At 43.8% G+C, this 12,839-nt stretch overlaps 1 protein-coding gene across 1 annotated transcript in view; it reads left to right on the top strand.

The window, feature by feature from the left end:
• LOC124788754 (cuticle protein 12.5-like) overlaps nucleotides 1-12,839 on the top strand; it is a 51,568-nt gene that overhangs the window by 394 nt on the left and 38,335 nt on the right. Inside the window, exon 2 of the mRNA XM_047256036.1 lies at nucleotides 8,446-8,517. Coding sequence (XP_047111992.1) covers nucleotides 8,446-8,517 — 72 coding nt within the window. The remainder of the gene's footprint in view (nucleotides 1-8,445; nucleotides 8,518-12,839) is intronic.

The following is a 12,839-nucleotide window of genomic DNA, read 5'->3' as shown; positions in this document are numbered from 1 at the left end:
CTCAGTTGGACCAGCGAGCGTGCTGGACGTGCAGACCGCGTGAGACGACGCTTCATCCAGTCCCAAACATGCTCAATGGGGGACAGATCCGGAGTTCTTGCTGGCCAGGATAGTTGACTTACACCTTCTAGAGCACGCTGGGTGGTACGGGATACATGCGGATGTGCATTGTCCTGTTGGAACATCAAGTTCTCTTGCCGGTCTAGGAATGGTAGAACGATGGGTTCGATGACGGTTTGGATGTACCGTGCACTATTCAGTGTCCCCTCGACGATCACCAGTGGTGTACGGCCAGTGTAGGAGATCGCTCCCCACACCATGATGCCGGGTGTTGGCCCTGTGTGCCTCGGTTGTATGCAGTCCTGACTGTGGCGCTCACCTGCACGGCGCCAAACACGCATACGACCATCATTGGCACCAAGGCAGAAGCGACTCTCATCGCTGAAGACGACACGTCTCCATTCGTCCCTCCATTCACGCCTGTCGCGACACCACTGGAGGCGGGCTGCACGATGTTGGGGCGTGAGCGGAAGACGGCCTAACGGTGTGCGGGACCGTAGCCCAGCTTCATGGAGACGGTTGCGAATGGTCCTCGCCGATACCCCAGGAGCAACAGTGTCCCTAATTTGCTGGGAAGTGGCGGTGCGGTCCCCTACGGCACTGCGTAGGATCCTACGGTCTTGGCGTGCATCCGTGCGTCGCTGCGGTCCGGTCCCAGGTCGACGGGCCCACTATACGCCCTCGCTCAAAGTCCGTCAACTGCACATACGGTTCACGTCCACGCTGTCGCGGCATGCTACCAGTGTTAAAGACTGCGATGGAGCTCCGTATGCCACGGCAAACTGGCTGACACTGACGGCGGCGGTGCACAAATGCTGCGCAGCTAGCGCCATTCGACGGCCAACACCGCGGTTCCTGGTGTGTCCGCTGTGCCGTGCGTGTGATCATTGCTTGTACAGCCCTCTCGCAGTGCCCGGAGCAAGTATGGTGGGTCTGACACACCGGTGTCAATGTGTTCTTTTTTCCATTTCCAGGAGTGTAGATATTATACAATTCTTCTCGTTACTATCGTTTTGTAGCCTGTCTATTTCGTCTTCTCATTGTCGGTACAAAAATATGAATAATTAAAGAAAAGGAAGTGGTAGAAAAACTGTTAACTCTAAAAGAAGTTCGTTATTCAGAAAAGAGCAAAGATGAGGAAATATTTTGTTTCTGATGATGTAATGAACACCATAGCAACAACTGGCAATAAGCAACCATTTAAAGTTGTTCATATGATAGGCAGTTATTTTGTGGACTTTCAGCAAGGAGCTGACATGCTAATTATTAACACAACTAAGGAAGTCGAAATAGTTCACGAGTGAGCTGCCGGACGTTAGCGTCCAACAGCCACAATAAGTCGACAAATGTTCGCGTTGCCATCATCAGATACGCTGATGAACTGACTGAAGGGGAGCCGGCACCGCGGTTCTATCTTCTCCTCCCTCCCTCGGATCGGTCGCACCATCGGCCGTTTGCGCCTAGCATCCCTAGCCACGTTCCTGTCGCCGACACAGTGTTTCGTCCTCCTGGTGGTTGTGCGCCGCAAGCGCTAGAGCTGCTTGCCGTCCTTGTTGATAGCATGCCCGTCCCTTCCGAAGGCGCTGGCGCTTTTCACCAATCGTCCTACCGCTAATGTCAGCAGCCAGGGTCGTCGTCTTGTCACCGGGCCCTCAGTAAGATGAGATCGCAGGCTACTTAGACTTTGGATAAACAGCAGTTTCCATGAGGACTGTGATAACCTGATGAATGAAAATTAAAATTCGCGACTGTGGAAAATAAATACACTGCTGCCCGTTAAAACAGCAATACCAAAAAGGACAGCAAATTTTACTTAGTTTGAAAACACAGTTCAGCAAAAATGAAGAATGATTATCCCTGCGGCGGGCGCGTGGCGGCATACAGTACCGCCAACTCAGTTTTCTTTCCGCAATTGAATTAGCGCGCCATGTACACAACAGTAGTGATATATATGCTTCGATGACATTGTCAGTCGACAATTTTCACTATTGTCGCGTTATAAGACCGTTCATAATAGCCATGACTGATCTGTGAAGTGGTCAACTACAATTAGGTGGCCCTGACTACCGCACGCGCCCGGTGATGTAACTAAATGTGGTGTAATCTCTGCTGAATGTTTTGAAGATCAGAAGCTATGTTTTACAAAAACACTTCGAGGGAATGATTATTTAGTTACTAAAGATTAATATTTTCCTATTGTCTTGAAGGTCCGTACCTAAGAAAGGATTGGCGCCAGACGAAATTGAGCGACTTCTTCTGGAATCACCTGACGAAGAGGATTACGCTAACTTCTTTTACAGCGATGATGAAGCAGAAATAATCGAGGCTGCAGATTATGCCAGTGAATCTGAACGGCGGGAATGAAGTGAATGAATTAGCAAGTGATGAGTGCAATTTTTATATTGGTTAAGGAACACGAAACTTTATAAATAAATAATGCGTCAGTGGTACCATGTAAAACACAACGTAAGAATAAAATCAGTGTCTTGCCTGGTCCAAAACGCTACAGGAGCTAAAACTGAAATTGAAAGTTTTCTCAAATTTTTTGATCCTGAGGTAATCGATGTTGTTGCGAACACCAATAAATATATAAACAACAATAGATCATGTTTGAATTACGCGAGAGACTTACACTGCAGAAATACGTCTGCTCCTGAAATTATGTCTCTCTTAGGAGCACTGTTTTTCATTAGTGTACAAAAAGGGGAAGGCACAAACGTATTAGAGCTGTGGGCATCAAATGGCACAGGGATGATTATTTTCAGGGCAGCATTTAGCTACAAGCGCTTTCTGTTCTTTCTCCGGTCGCTGAAGTTTGATGATACGTCAACGAGAAAAGAGCTTGACAAAATGGCTGCCATTGGTGATCTCCACTTTTACATTTCTGAACAACTGCAGAAGTAATTGCAGCCCAGGGGAGTTCAGAATCGAAGATGAAATGCTTGTTCGGTTTCGTGGACATTGTGATTTTGTGCGGTACAAGCTCGATAAGCCTGCCAAGTATGGTTTGAACATGTGTGCATTGTGCGATAGCAAGACATTTGTAACTTTGAAGTACACTGCAGCAGACACTATCCTGGACCATATCTTGCATCTAACGAGCCTATGGATATTGTGAAAAGATTAGTTGAACCAATCAAGGGCACTCACAGGAATGTAACAATGGACAACTATTATAGCAGTTATCGTTTAGGACAGTGTCTTCTTGAAAATGGGCTAACCGTCATAGGGTCACTGGAAAGAACAAGAAGGAAATTCCTCCGGAATTCTTGCCAAGCAGGTCGCGAGAAATTGTAAACTGTCATTTCGGATTTTAAGATGACTTCTGTCTTGTTTCGTGCCAAACGAAAAGAAACGAGGCTGCGTTTTTTCTGTCGTCGGTCCATGAAACTAATGAAACAGACACTTCTACAGGAAAGTAGATTGTGAATCTGGACTACAATTCAACCAATGGAGTCGTAGATACTGTTGATTACATGTGTACATGAAATTTATACGTTTTGATTGGCTGTGATCCAGCAACCGTACTCTATTTAATTACGGGATGTATATAAAGCCACATCTGTTGCACAAAACTTTTTTCGGTTGACCATGGATTCGATTCCACTAGTTCAATCTTCTTCAGAATAAAAAATTACATGGAATACATGTATCACATCATGGTTAAAAGCGTCTGAGCAAAAGTGCTCTCGTCAAACAGAAATGTAACAGGAACAAAAACTAAAGAGTAAAAGTATAACACGATTTATCTAGTTGACAGTAATGTAATAATGTACATGTAAAAGAAGGGAACTAGCTTTTCGACTTATCTGGCAAACTAACGTGAATCAAAACATCTTGCCATACTCGCGCTTGTTTACTTGTTAATATTAGTTCCCAAGTCATGGAATATAACGCATTGGTTCAAGTAATGTAATGTAACGTCATGTTGTGTAACACGACACATTCCATCATGTAATTCACCATGACATTTGTCGTGCAGTATGACACAACGTGTCATTAAAGTTTAAGATGCATGCATCCCCACTCTGGGATACTTCCTATTATACTGTACGTGCACCCCCCCCCTTCCCCCCCCCCCCCCCCACCTTTCGGATCTTTCCCATTCCTGATGCATCCCACTCTATATAAGAACATAAATTTGTGTCTATTTGTTCTTACACCCCTCACCTTACATGTAACAGGGGTTGAGACTAGGAGAGTTCATTGAGCTGGGAAAGTATGGTTAACTCGTACAAAAGCGTGAATATAAAAAAGTGTTTTGACTTAAATGCCTTTGAAGCTTCGAGATAAGTAAGAAAGCTAGTCCCCTTCTTTTACATCCCTAACTCTGCCTAGGATGCATTCTCCTTTTTTTTTCTACGATAGCTTGAACCTATTCGACAAGTTTAAAGTGTAGAAGTGGTGCGCTCCAAAAACCCTAAAAAGTGATTATTACACTTAAAATACAAACGGAGCAAGGCTTTTTCAAAGAGTCAAAACATATCTTAGACAATGGTCCGATGCACTGGTGGACCAAATTTGAACAATCATTCTCTCTGCAGTACAGAGTCTAATTTTGCACATAAAATCGGAACGAGGGTAATTGCTTTTGCATTAATTTCAGCCCAAAACCTTTTTTCTTCAAAAGGAATTAATCGAATCGCACAGCTTGCTTGGGCGCCAGCTCCAGCTATAGTGAAACAGGGGTTCAATTATTTTTAATAATGACCGGCGGTCCGGGACTAACTAAAAACATTTTGCTCTGTGTTGTTAACTCAAATAGGAACCGAGCACCAAGATCCGCCATCCCCTACATAAACCACGATTCTGTGCGCTCCCTCTTCAGATGTATTTGTAAGGATAGAAAAACAGATACGTTGCCTTAACCATATGGGTTTGCCACTAGGTTGAAACTACGTCCACTGATAAAGTGCAGTCGTTCATGTTATGTACAGAGCTATTTAAACAGGAGCTAGAGAACTTCCAAAGTGCACTACGGAAATATTGTTCAGGCGGTAACGTCAGAGTTACTAAGTGTACGATCGGATTATAGAACCTACATTACGAAATTAAAAACATGGGAGAATAAGAGTTATACTATTCATTCCTTTTGTAATTATTCACGATTTAAGTATAAGAGAGATGATGAGTGTTTAACGATCCTCCGACATTGAGGTCATTAGAGATGGAGTATGAACTGAGACTGGACAGAGCCGTGGAAGGAAACCGGCCGTTCCTCTCAAAGGAATCATCTCTGTATTGACCTTAAGTGACTTAGGGGAAAATAATTCCGTTGGGAGATCAGAAGGCTGGTTCCCCCCCCCCCCCCCCCCCCTCGCCCCCCACTCCCCCCACCAGTGGGCGAGATGAGTGGTGTTTCACTGCTGTACCTAAAATAGTATATTAGAGTTCAAATACTTTTTTGTGATGTATCCCTCATATATTTAAACCAAAACTCACCCAGAGAACTCTGATGAAGCGATCGTCCTGTTCCGTTCCGGGGGTGACAGTACACGCCAAGAGTAGTACATTTGTTTCAAGAACGCGAGCAGAAATCGAACGAGATCAAGAGCACAACTGCGCAATCTGCGCCCGCCGACCTAGACTGCTAAACGGTCATTCTGCGAGGCCTCGCGTCCAGAAGCTGCTGGGTATATAAACCCGCCGCTGCTGCTTACCGGCACCAGTTGCTCGTAGACGACAACGAACACTCCAACATCATGTACAAGCTTGTGAGTATTCCTCTCTTGCTGCGTGTCTGAACGAATATAAGTGGTGAAAATGTAGGTCACCCCAAGCCGGAACTCTCTTGTCATTCGCGAATGTAAAACGTTATAGTTGATAGCAACTACAAGATGACAAATGTTTAGAGAAAATTGTCAAAATTTACTAGAAAACTTTCTTTAATCTAGGGACGTTGAAATAAGACTAAGTTTGCTCTCTTGACTATTACTTGTAAGAAAGATCTGTTTTCAGTGATTGGCAGAGCTATATGTTTATGACATTATACAATAGCAGGAATTGGTTCCTTAGAAATTAGTCTGGACTCAAAGTTTTTAAGGCAGATGGTCATTGTATTTGTTCTTAGGGCTAGTTCGTACGCTCAGAAAGCAGCGCGCTTAACATGTGAAATCCGTATTGTGTAGTGTTTTTCCTGGTCTACACAACAATTACTTGATTACATTACTTGTGAAGACATTATGGAGTAACAGGCACAGACAGACATGGTACACCAACTGTTGGCGTAATTCGTCGCTAGTCATTTGGTGCTTTTTGCTGTGCATATAGTTAGCTATTTCGTATTCTACGCGTTTTTTCTTTATACTTTTGGAAAATCCATCGTTGTACGTAATTATTGACTTTTGTAGAATTAGAATTTTATGTCAATCGTGTTCAAGTGTGGATTTTGTTGTCCACTGCTTGTAATACTGTGATTAACGATGTATAAAACCGAGTTATATGGTTTGCCACGCCATAGCCGTTGTGATGCACCTTAACAGCATCGTGTGTAATAGGTGGTGTTCGCGAGTGTATGTCAAGAGGTAGTTAAAAATATTTCTAGATTCACTTTTAGCGAACAGAAATTTAAGTGACTGTCTAATAGTGTTGGCTGAAGAAAGTACTCGTGTGGTACCTCATTCAGTTCAGAGCAGAATTTTTATCTGCGTTAATTCCATCCACAGGCGATTTTCCTAAATTTTACGTTTGCATCAGACGTTCCGTCGTGTACTGAAAGCTATATAGTGTAACAGATCTTGCATGTTTGACGTCAAATTTCACCACAGGAACAGCTGAAAAAATGTCTTTTGGAAATCTTTTACCTGTCTCTTTTGCTTTCTATCGACTGTCGAAGAGCCGAGCGGTCTATGCCGGCACGGAGGCTCTGCGTGTTCGTTCAGAGAGCCGGCTGGCCTCTGTAATAAAAAACTCAGTGGAAGGATCAACAACGAACTTGAACGGATATTACGTGACGTCCGCAACGACCAAACACAACGATCAACAACGAACAGAATGAAAAGAAAAAAAGCTGTCTAAGGTGCTGCAGTCATGGACTGTGCGGCTGGTTCCGGCGGAGGCTCGAGTCCTCCCTCGGGCATAGGTGTGTGTGTTTGTCCTTAGGATAATTTAGATTAAGTAGTGTGTAAGCTTAGGGACTGATGACCTTAGCAGTTAAGTCCCATAAGATTTCACACACATTTGAACATTTTTTTGATTGTCGAAGAGTAGTTTTTATTAGAAAATGTTGCTTTATGTTAATCAGTGTCTGCAAAGACAAAAGCAAAAATAATTTTATCTGTCCATCTCGCCATCCTTTACGCTGATGAATAGGAAACTTCAAAAAATAAAAGAGGTTTTGGAAAATTTACAATAATTCCAACTGAAACATATAGTAAAGCGAAAACATCATACATTCATTAAAGGTTTCCAATTCCGTGCTTCTGAGCAATCCTCCAGAAAACAAAATAAATAAGAGAAATCTGTGCCCTCAAATCTCTTTATTAAACGTCTGGAGGAGACAAGAACAACTGAACCAACACCCTATATTCAGTAAGGAGTGACACAAAAGCAATAATTACCCACAAATTAAACGCCCTACAATGGCAAGAAAAGTTATAAGAAATTAGAGATTTTAAGAGAAAGTCGGAAAGTCAGTTCGGCTGTTACATGTACAGTGTCTACAGTACTTATTTATAGAGGCTACAGCTGAAGTTTTATGTAGGAACTTTTGTCTGGAAACGAAGGACTAACATTTATAATTTTTGGATATGTCTCAACCACATTAAGTGTTACTAACCGAAGTGGCTTACCGCTAAGGCACTTGACCCCAATTTGAGAGAGTGCAAACCACATCATGTCATTCAGATTTCGATTTCTTACTGTTTTTTTTTTTTTTTAAATTAGGTGAGGTAACTACTGGTTACTTTAAAGGGATGTGGACAATTTCCTACTCTGTCTTTCCTCATTTTGAGTTCCTTCAATAATGACATCGATTGTCTACAGGATGTGAAACTGTAATTTTCCTTTCCTTCCTTTCTCACTGAGTGTTTACATGTTACATCCACTTGATGTTCTCTGTTTCGCTGACAGCACATACTATATGTGCGACAAGCGTGAGTCATCATACACTTGCAATTTTTGGGAGAGTGTACTTTATCTCTCTCAGTATATAAAACGATAATACTACAACGAGATGAAGGAAAACATATTCGATTTCATTTTTCTTCATAAAAAGGGACGGTCAGTTTTTGGACCTATTTTCCAGTGTAAAATTTTATCTATCAGTTTCCGTTTACGACCTGTAGGGCAGTGACCAGTCACTTTTGGAGTATGGTCGGCTTGACAATACCGTAAATATTATCGCACACAGTTGTAAAAAATGACTGTATATGGTGGTACTTGCAGGTGATCCTGATGTGCGCCGTTGCCGCCGCCCACGCCGGGTACCTGGGAGGCTACGCCGCCCCCGCCGTCGCCGTGGCGCCTGCCGTGGCCGCCCCCGCAGTCGCCGTGGCCCACGCCCCCGTGGCCGTGGCGCCTGCCGCCTCCTCGTACGCCAACACGTACCGCGTGTCGCAGACCGCCCGCCTCCTGGCCGCTCCCGCTGTCGCCGCCGCCCCCGTAGCCTACGCCGCCCCCGCCATCCACGCCCCTCTGGCCTACGCCGCACCTGCTATCGCTGCTCCTATCCTCAAAGTGCACTGAAATGAATGCACCATACTAAATGTATCACTATTTATGTAAGAAATAAAAAGTTATTTAATAACGTTTTCCATCCTTGGCTCTTTTATATTATTTTTAATTTACATATAAACTTACTAATTAACTTAAACCAATTTTGTTCACAAGGAGAAATCACTAACATATCGAAATTAGGACCACACGATACATGGTGTTCATTTCAACGGAGGACAGTGAAAGACCTCGAAACTACACATCAGATCCGAAAAAGTTATAATTCCAATTCCTTTGTTTCGCAGGAGAACTTCCAGTGATACCACATTCGACGCGCCAACCACCCTGTGCGTAGGTGGCGGGGAACAAATTTCACATGTTCAATGGGAACCCCGTTTCTTTTATTTTGTATTGCAGATTACGATTCTACTGCAAAATCCAATATCCAGTGACACGTGAGACCACACCTTCATGTTGTGAAGGTAGGAGAGGCCAGTACTTGATATCTTCTAATAGGAAACTCCCATTCGCAAAGTTGTATTCCACCGACATATCGAACAGAGGCTACTCTACGCGCACTGTGACTATGGCTAGAGACAAACGCTACTCTACTTTGCAATTAGAGTAAGTGTTCAAAAGTACTACCACCAACATCAATACACCTAGTGATCCCGTTTTCAAGTGACCGTACACATCACAAAAACAAATCTGCGGGAATGTCGGCTCAGATGTTTCTGATGTGGTCGACCTCGTCTTCACAGACTGTTTGACTTGCTGGTACACCTTACCTTTTAAACATACCCACAGAAAGAAATCCGGTGACGTCAAATACGGCAACCTAGCGGACCATTGAATAGGGCCACCTCTGTCGATGCGCGGATCATATCTCCCATGATTCAGTTGTGTAATGGCCTGGGCAGCCGTCGTGCTGAAACCACATACGCTGTCGAACGTCCAGGGCGATATCCTGCTGTAGTGCCGGTAGTTCCTGCTTCAAAAACGTTCGATATCTCCGTCGATTCAAAGTACCTTCGATAAAATACGGACCAATGAGTTTGTTTCCATGATGGCACACCATACTTTAACATACCAAGAACGTCGGTGGTCAGCTTGCCGCAAGCAGTGAGGATTGTGTACACTACAGTAATGCAGTTTAGGCCGGTTTATGCTCCGATGATTTGTGAATGTAGACTCATTGAAAAATAGTGTCTCGGCAAAGAACGTAGGAGGTCCTGTTCTCCTGTAATTTGTCTCTAGTTTCGCCCGCTGCCCACCTGAACAAGCAACACAATATTACTTCATCGCCGGCCGCGGTGGTCTCGCGGTTCTAGGCGCGCAGTCCGGAACCGCGCGACTGATACGGTCGCAGGTTCGAATCCTGCCTCGGGCATGGATGTGTGTGATGTCCTTAGGTTAGTTAGGTTTAAGTAGTTCTAAGTTCTTGGGGACTGATGACCAAAGCTGTTAAGTCCCATAGTGCTCAGAGCCATTTGAACCATTTTTTACTTCATCGCACTACGTGCTATAGTTAAATGCCTGTTTAAAGAGCCGTTTTACATGTCCTCCTCAAACTGGATGTGACATGGCACTCGTCTCTGGAGTTACGAATTCTTTCTAATAACCCAAAATCGTAAAATCTGACAAGACTGTACGATTCGTTGCAGCAGTTCTTCAACGATTGTAATGGAAGTGCTGTACAATTCGCTTTTGAGATGACCCCAGACAAAAAAATTTAGAGAAAAGAAGTGACCTTGGTGGCCAAGCTAAGGACCCTTCTTGACCTATCCATCATGAACTGTACTTACGCTTTAGACGTCGTCTTACATTAACAGTAAAATGTGGTTTGGCCCCTTTGCCACCACCTCTCATGTTAGTACCATATCCCTCAAAGGTAGGCAAATATCATGTTCTCAAAAAGTCCTAAAAGGTACCACCGTAGAAACAAAAGGAACCCCTGTGCATCAAGTTTTCTTGGCAAAATTTGTGGCCTAAAGAGATGTCCACTTTCTACACAAAATCAGACATTTAGCCACAAGTGTTGCTATAGTGGTGACTCGTAAACAGCATTTGGGTTTACGACAATGCAAAGAATTATATTATCGACGTTAAATATACCATTGTCCTGGAGCCCGATGCGTCTTTCAGTCGGTATGCACACCTTGGATTCTATTGTTGGTGAAAAGGTAGGATCAAGTGTTTTGTATAGCGCTTGGGCTAGGGACCATTGGGATAGCCAACACAAAAATCACCTTAGTGTCACTACCTTACGGTACAGTGTTAAAATATGACTATTACACACTTCCTCCTGTTTAGCAAATGGAGCACATAGGTTGGTTCTGTCTGCTTTTGAAGTTGGCTACTGTGGGCTTGATGGGACTTAAGGTAGCGCCACTAGTACAAGGGTGATTCCTCGGAACCCCTCCCCCCCTCCTTTCCGCCATCCCCATAAAAAAAGTTTTCTTAACTATCTGCATTTTCACCGTCACCAGCAGACCAAACCCCAACCAAGAATTCCAAGACGGATAAGCACAGCAAATGGCTGTAAGTCTTACGATGTATTCCTAAGATTCTGATCACGAAAAATTTTGAGAATTTGATTGATATCTTTATCCGTTTCCAAGATCCACAGGTTCATAGTTACTCTACTTCTACACACAAAATCCCGTATGAGGCGAATTCTACATAACAAATAATCGTTGTAAATTGTTCAGATTTTGACAGTATATTCAATACAGTTCATCTAGGAGAGTCATTTCACCATTTAACAAATGTTTATCCGTTACCGAGAAACATCTGAAAAACCTATTTTTTGGGTACCAAAGTCCAGCCGCGGATCCCGAAACGGAGATGCATAGCAAATGGTTGTAATTTTTTGCGGAATATTCGTAAGATGCCGATCTCGAACAACTTTGAAAATTTTTTTTCATATGTACAGGGTGTTACAAAAAGGTACGGCCAAACTTTCAGGAAAAATTCCTCACACACAAAGAAAGAAAATATGTTATGTGGACATGTGTCCGGAAACGCTTACTTTCCATGTTAGAGCTCATTTTACTACTTCTACTCAAATCACATTAATCATGGAATGGAAACACACAGCAACAGAACGTACCAGCGTGACTTCAATTTGTTACAGGATTTGTTCAAAACGTCCTCCGTTAGCGAGGAAACATGCATCCACCCTCAGTCGCATGGAATCCCTGATGCGCTGATGCAGCCCTGGAGAATGGCGTATTGTATCACAGGCGTCCACAATACGATCACGAAGAGTCTTTACATATGGTACCAGGGTTGCGTTGACAAGAGCTTTCAAATGCTCCCATAAATGAAAGTCAAGAGGGTTGAGGTCAGGAGAGCGTGGAGGCCATGGAATTGGTCCGCCTCTACCAATCCATCGGTCACCGAATCTGTTGTTGAGAAGCGTACGAACACTTCGACTGAAATGTGCAGGAGCTCCATCGTGCATGAACCACATGTTGTGTCGTACTTGTAAAGGCACATGTTCTAGCAGCACAGGTAGAGTATCCTCTTATGAAATCATGATAACGTGCTCCAACGAGCGTAGGTGGAAGAACATGGGGCCCAATCAAGACATCACCAACAATGCCTGCCCAAACATTCACAGAAAATATATGTTGATGACGTGATTGCACAATTGCGTGCGGATTCTCGTCAGCCCACACATGTTGAGTGTTAAAATTTACAATTTGATCACGTTGTAATGAAGCCTCATCCGTAAAGAGAACATTTGCACTGAAATGAGGATTGACACATTGTTCGATGAACCATTCGCAGAAGTGTACCCGTGGAGGCCAATTAGTCGCTGATAGTGCCTGCACACGCTGTACATTAGGGTTATCGTCAACTGCACGAAGAATTGCCTCGTCCATTGCAGGTGTCCCCGTCGTTCTAGGCCTTCTCCAGTCGCGAGTCATAGGCTGGAATGTTCCGTGCTCCCTAAGACGCCGATCAATTGCTTCGAACGTCTTCCTGTCGGGAAACCTTCGTTCTGGAAATCTGTCTCGATACAAACGTATCGCGCCATGGCTATTGCCCCGTGCTAATCCATACATCAAATGGGCATCTGCCAACTCCGCATTTGTAAACATTGCACTGACTGCAAA

This window comes from Schistocerca piceifrons, chromosome 3 (genome assembly GCF_021461385.2).
Source record: "Schistocerca piceifrons isolate TAMUIC-IGC-003096 chromosome 3, iqSchPice1.1, whole genome shotgun sequence".
Classification (NCBI taxonomy): domain Eukaryota; kingdom Metazoa; phylum Arthropoda; class Insecta; order Orthoptera; family Acrididae; genus Schistocerca; species Schistocerca piceifrons.
This window is presented reverse-complemented; position numbering and strand designations above follow the sequence as displayed.